Raw genomic sequence first — 5,947 nt, 5'->3', positions numbered from 1 at the left:
TCCGAGGGAGGACACAGAACCGGGGGGGTGGGGGGGGGGGGGCGTGCAGTGTTGACTTCCTACTTCTGCTTTGAAATTCGTAGAGATGTAGAGCAAAGCATAGAGATTCAAATGAAAGACAGAATAGCTTAAAATTAAAGTAGCTTTGGGAAGAGGTGGGAGGGCAGTCTTGGAGAAAGAAGCTGTCAATCTCTTTTACTGTGGAAATGTGTTACTGTTCTTACTGTGTTGTCAATACACATTTGTACACAACACAGATAGTTCTGAACTGCGCTGGAAGAGATCTTAAAACACCTTGGATTGTCTAAATACATCAAAATGCTCCATTTGTAGACGGGAGCTTTCTGTGTGCTTATTACTTTAAATATAAGTAAAGCAGGGGAGCAACAGTAAATGTATGTGTTGTGTTAAATGTGTGTATCGAGCATCTGCTTTTATATTTGTTCAAGACAAGTCATTTGAGCTTTCTCATACTGAGAGTTGACCTCTTGCAGTTGTGTTTTCATTTTTCATCCTATAATGTACCCCTCCTAATTCCCTAATCTGAAGGTTTCATTTTTATTTATGGGGTGAGTGAGTGTGTGTGTGTGTGTGTGTGGTGTTGCGAACTACCTGTGCAGGACAGAGTGGGTAGGAGTAAGGGAACGAATGAGTGAGTGAGTGGCTGGTTGGACAGACAGGTACCTGTTCTTTGCATGGAAGCGGTCTGAGCGTTAGGGGAAGGGGAGTTTGGGTCAGAACAGTTGGTCACAGCCCAGGGAGGGGACACTGCTATGCTCTGCTGTCATTAGCTCCTGGTTGCCATGTCTGGATCCAGGGAAAACTGCTGTCCAATCCAGGCCTTGATGCCTAGCTTGAGATAGAAAAGCCTAAATCCCAAAACACAGGCAATTGAGACGCCAACTATAGAACCCCGACGAGTGGGGGTTCTCACTGAAGGCAGTCATATTGCTGTAGAGTCACTGTCACTCGAGTGGGCACACCACTGACATCAGCACTTTACTCGTGGTTCTTCCAGTCAGTAGCATGAATGTGAGGTAAGCATTAACTGCGGGCTTTTTTCACTTATATATAGAGATGGATAGATAGAGACAGACAGAGAGGGACAGAGGTACGCCATTGAATGGCTGCAGTCCCATGGTCTCAAGGACTCCATGAGCAGGAGAGATGAGAGTGATGGCCTTCCTCTCGTTTCTGGAGCGCTCACCATGTGCCAGGCACGATGCTGACTGTGGCCCATACTTGATTTCAGTCTCAGCAGCCTTGCTAGACAAGAATTCCATTTTACCAATGTATCAGCTCCAATTCGGAGAGGATGAGAGACTTGCCTGGGTCACTCAGCTAGCAGATGATGGCCCTGACTGTGAGCCCGGCTCTGTGCGCCCCAGCGCTCCCGAATACCCTGTGTTGCTCCCTCTGTTCACAGTAACGTGGTTATGGAAGAAGTTCTCAGCACCCTGTGGGTTTAGGGAAATGGTGCTTGAATAAGACCTGGGAGCACGACGAAGGTTTGACCTTGGCAGAGGAGGAGGGGTCCGAGGACTGTGGTGGCATTTCCAGCAGAGCGGGGAGTGAGGGTGCCAGGACTCTGCACCCCGCAGAGGCCAAACACTGCACTCTGGGTGAAAGTGACACATGGGGCTGGCTGTCAAGTCCAGGAGCGACACAGCGTATGTGAGCTAGGAGAGGACACGTGAAGGAGGCCACCCGGCAGCCCTGGCTCCTCCTCCCGTCCCGGGCAGCCCTGGGCTCTCCTCCTCATGTCCCAGGCAGCCCTGGGTCTTCCTCCTCACGTCCCAGGCAGCCCTGGGCTCTCCTCCTCCGGTCCCGGGCAGCCCTGGCCTCCCCTCCTCACGTCCCGGGCAGCCCTGGGTCTTCCTCCTCACGTCCCGGGCAGCCCAGGGCTCTCCTCCTCCCGTCCCGGGCAGCCCTGGGCTCTCCTCCTCCCGTCCCGGGCAGCCGCACGCCCCACGGCCTTACTCCATTTTGTGCAGGCTGTATTTCTGCAGCACTGTGAAATGAGTCAAGTGGCACCTGTAACGTTAAGAGCGTTAAGAGAAAGCTCTGCCTCACATGGAAGAGTAGAACTTGGGCATACAGAGGGAAGAGATGAAAGTGCTAGCCTCAGTTTCTGCGACTTCTTAAAAGACATTTCTACCACTAAAAAGCCTTTTTAAAAAATCTTCATTGCATTATACAAAGAGCATAAAGCAAAGAATGAAAAATTCAAAAACTCCTGAATTCTGTAAGGATTTTTACTAACAAATACAACTTAACAAATTTCTTTTGAATATTAGATAAGCTCTATTTTCTTATCAAAAAAACCCTGCTTGAATAATTTTAGGCCCATTGATTCTCTATAGTTTCTCTTTAGTCATAGACAATGTGTCATGTCAAGACAATTGACGCATTCTTAGAGTAACTCTGATACTAATAAAAGTTTTTTGGCGGCAGCAGAAGCTCTTCGATTTGAGTTGTAAACAGTGACAGCTGTGGGGCATTTCGCTCTGAAAGAGATGTTGTCTCCTAACGGCATAAGCAGCACGGGCATCTTTCCGGAGCACGAGCAGGACGGCGGGTTTTGGTCTTTCAGAGACGACGTGCCCGGAACATTGCTGAATTCTTTGCTCCTCTTAAATACACTTGGAGGTGATCGAGATGTTCACTTGCATTTATTTGTAATTCCCATTTGAACTCCTGATCAGTGAGAGGTACAGGCACGTTTTTCATTAAGATTTTTATAGTCCATTTTCTTGTTTCTTTCCGTTTGTGGCTTCCTCATTATAAGACGAGATGAATAGCTTTGTCAGGCCAACTATGGAATAAGCACCGTCAGATTTAAACTTAGGGGCTCACCGGGTTGCTGATTGTTCTTCGGTTTTCCCGTTTCCATTGTTCACCTACACGTCTCTCTAACCCAGCTGTGGCGCTGAGCTCCTGGCTAGCAAAAAGGGTATTGTCACAAGGAGCATGTAGTCACAGGCTGTCCTTACAAGGTCTGGTGACCCTGTCAACAGGCGCTCAGTGTCTCATGAAGATGATGAAGCGTGGGTGCTGCGCCAAGGCTTGCCTGGGTTCCAGATCGAGAAGGCGTCTCCTTTTTCTCCTTCTCTGAAACTGAGCTCCAGCTCTGCTTTGAAGAGTCTAGAAATGGCTTGACCGACTGATCAGGGCAAGCTTTTAACCACGGGGACATGACGCTGTTGGCAAAGATGTGCTCAAAGGTAGATCTCTCGTTCAAGCGGAAGTGCCGGTCTCCCTCTCACAGATCGCCGTTTGTGTCTCTTGTAGAAGAGCTGAAGGAGCACTTGCTGGGAGACAGTGCAATCGATCGGATCTTCACCTTGGGTAACTCCGAATTTCCAGTTAGCTGGGACAATGAGGTCAAACTTTGGACGTTTCTCGAAGACAGAGCTTCGCTTCTTTTAAAAACATATAAAACAACAATCGAGGTAATTAGGCTAAGGATTTGTGCTTTGTCACGTCTCTCAGGGTGGAAAATGAAGAGATTCCTTCCTAAGTGTTAATTACTATCATTCTCTAGCAAAAATAATTGTGTATTTGACATTTTTCATTCAATATTAATATTTTTCTTTTCTGAGGCACTAGAGCAAGTGAGTGCGGTGGGCGGAGGGGAGGGAAGCTGGTGAGGTGCTTAGACCACTGTGCTCCCCTGTCCCGGCCCATTCAGGCCCGTCCGAGGTCTGAGTCCAGGCCTCCTGTGTGGCCCCAGCCTTGCACAGTGACACCCTACCGCTTATGCCACTCTGCCTGGACTGCCATTATTAATATTTTTCTAATTACCCTCCAAGTCATACCAAGACATTATTAATTAGAAGATACATTTTTTAAATGATTTCTTACTTTAAAAAGTTTGTAATTCATATGATACCATGAACATACGTTTTCATTTGTGCTTCCAAAGTCCGCCATTGAGCCACTGACTTCAGGTTCTTCTTCCTTGGTGACTGACCTGTGCCTTTCAGCCAGGGACCGCGCCGAGGGCCGCTGTCTGCGAGGACAGGGTGGCTTTAATAGAACTGGCCTTCTCTGTCAGAAGTGTCAGCACTGTTTGCTTTGGGCTCTTCTCTCTCTCTCTCTCTCAGCTTTATTGGAGTATAATGTACACACTCTAAGATTCACACTTTTAAAGTATACATTTCCATATAAGTCTCATCACATGACCACCAGCACAGTCAAGTTTTAAACCTTCCATCACCCCAAAAAGTTCTCTCACGCCCCATCCCCAGCAACAGCTGATCTGCCTTCTGTCACTGTTGTTTTGCTGATTTAAACTCCTTATACTGAATTTTGCTCTTTTTGTTCTCCAGGAAGATAAGTCTGTCTTGAAAAGCCGTGACCTTTCTGTCCGTGCAACAATGGCCATCAAGTTGCGCTTAGGCGAGAAAGAGATTTTGGAGAGAGCGGTCAGGAGTGCGGCTGCCAACCGGGAGTACTACCGCAGACAGGTGGAGGGGAAGGCTCCACTTCCCAGATACGAGGACAGTAACCTTGGGCTGCTGGAGAGCAGCATGGGGGACTCGAGGCTCCCCCTGGTCCTGAGAACCCTGGAGGAGGAGGCTGGCGTGCAGGAGGCCTTCAACAGCAGAGAGGCCGCCAGCAAAGCGAAGGCTGCGGAGAACGGGCTCGTAAATGGTGAAAACTCTATCCCCAACGGGACCAGGTCTGAGAGTGGAAGTTCAAATCCAGAAGAAAGCGAAAGAGCCGTTGAAGATGCCAAAGGACCTTCTTCAGGCAGCACTGCAGGGGTGGGAGAGGCGCTCTGAGCTGGAGCTCTGTCAGGCAGATTCCGGTTGGCGAGTTGATGGGCAGTCTGTGACATCGCTGCGTTTCCCTGTTAACATTTTCTTTCCGCAGAGAGGAAAATACGTTTTTGCTGCTTTATATAATATAAAATGATTTTTTTAAGTTATTTTAAAAATCTAGCTCCCTTTTGGATTAAGATTGCCATCTTGCTTCTAGGCAAAATAAACAAGGTAGCAAACAGCCACACAAAGGGGAAGAGGTGCCTTCGGAAGATTTTGCAGACCCATCGTGGGCAGATGTACTTTCTTCCCAGGAAGGAAGAACTCCGTTCCTCCCTCAGCTGTGGCCGAGTGGAAGCTGCCCTGCCTCCTGCAGTGAGAGTGGACGCGGGACTCTGGGTGTTCAGCGAGGAGGGGCAGTGGCATAGTGGAGAAGCAGGAGTGGGTCAGGAAACTATAGCGTCTGGGCAAAATCTTTTGTTTTTCTCCTTAAAACAAACAAACAAAAACCCCAGTACCAAAAGCAAAGGTAAGGTGGCAACCTTATTTTTAATAGTTCTAAATGTCGATGATAATCCTAATTATATAAATATATACACACACACCTCTCTCTCTAGTGATTTCTGAAGATTGGTTTGTTCCTCATGTTTTGTTTTAGTGTATTAAGAATTTGTTCTTTCTCCTTGAGTCAAAGTAGACATGCATCAGCCTCCTAATTCTAAATGCTGGCTCTGGTTTGAAGTGGTGCGTTGGCTCCCCGGCGTCCGGAGAGGAGTGTTTGCAAGCACGCTGCGGCCCACAGCTCTGTGTGGCTGGCCAGAGGGAGGCGGCGCCCCGGCTTTTCTGGTTTTCACAACAAGCTAGATTTTCAAAGCTACACTTTTGAGTAAAAACCCTTATTAAAAGGAAAACATGATTAATATTTTTGTCTGTTCCTTTTTTAAGAGCGGGACAGGCCTTTTGAGTCCAGCTTGTGTGGGTCCTCCGACCCATTTCCGAGCACGTTTGACCTGCGCTGTGCTCCACGGCCACGTGCCAGGTTCAGAGCATGCCCATGGCCCAGAGGTCTACAGTCAGCCCCTCCTCAGCCTGCAGGGGGAGCCTCAGCCAGGGCCAGAAGGCAGCAAGAACACAGGAAGTGGGGGGCTTACATTTTAGGGGAGGTAAAAGGTTTGGACAGT

The 5,947-nt window shown here is 48.4% G+C and overlaps 1 protein-coding gene across 2 annotated transcripts in view; it reads left to right on the top strand.

The window, feature by feature from the left end:
• SETD3 (SET domain containing 3, actin N3(tau)-histidine methyltransferase) overlaps positions 1–5,686 on the top strand; it is a 68,018-nt gene extending 62,332 nt beyond the window's left edge. Inside the window, exons 11-12 of one of the 2 annotated variants that reach the window (XR_003551334.1) lie at positions 3,292–3,452; positions 4,332–4,467. Coding sequence is in view for 1 of the 2 variants with exons in the window: in XM_006159974.3 (XP_006160036.1) it covers positions 3,292–3,452; positions 4,332–4,787 (617 nt within the window). In the remaining variant the exon portion in view is untranslated. Of the gene's footprint in view, positions 1–3,291; positions 3,453–4,331 lie in introns of both variants that reach the window. The other variant, XM_006159974.3, reaches the window with a different exon arrangement.
• The last annotated feature ends 261 nt before the right edge of the window (positions 5,687–5,947 follow it).

Source organism: Tupaia chinensis, unplaced genomic scaffold (assembly GCF_000334495.1).
Source record: "Tupaia chinensis unplaced genomic scaffold, TupChi_1.0 Scaffold000671_1, whole genome shotgun sequence".
Taxonomy (NCBI): Eukaryota; Metazoa; Chordata; class Mammalia; order Scandentia; family Tupaiidae; genus Tupaia; species Tupaia belangeri.
Note: the sequence above shows the minus strand (reverse complement) of the source record. Positions and strands in the feature narration are given on the sequence as shown.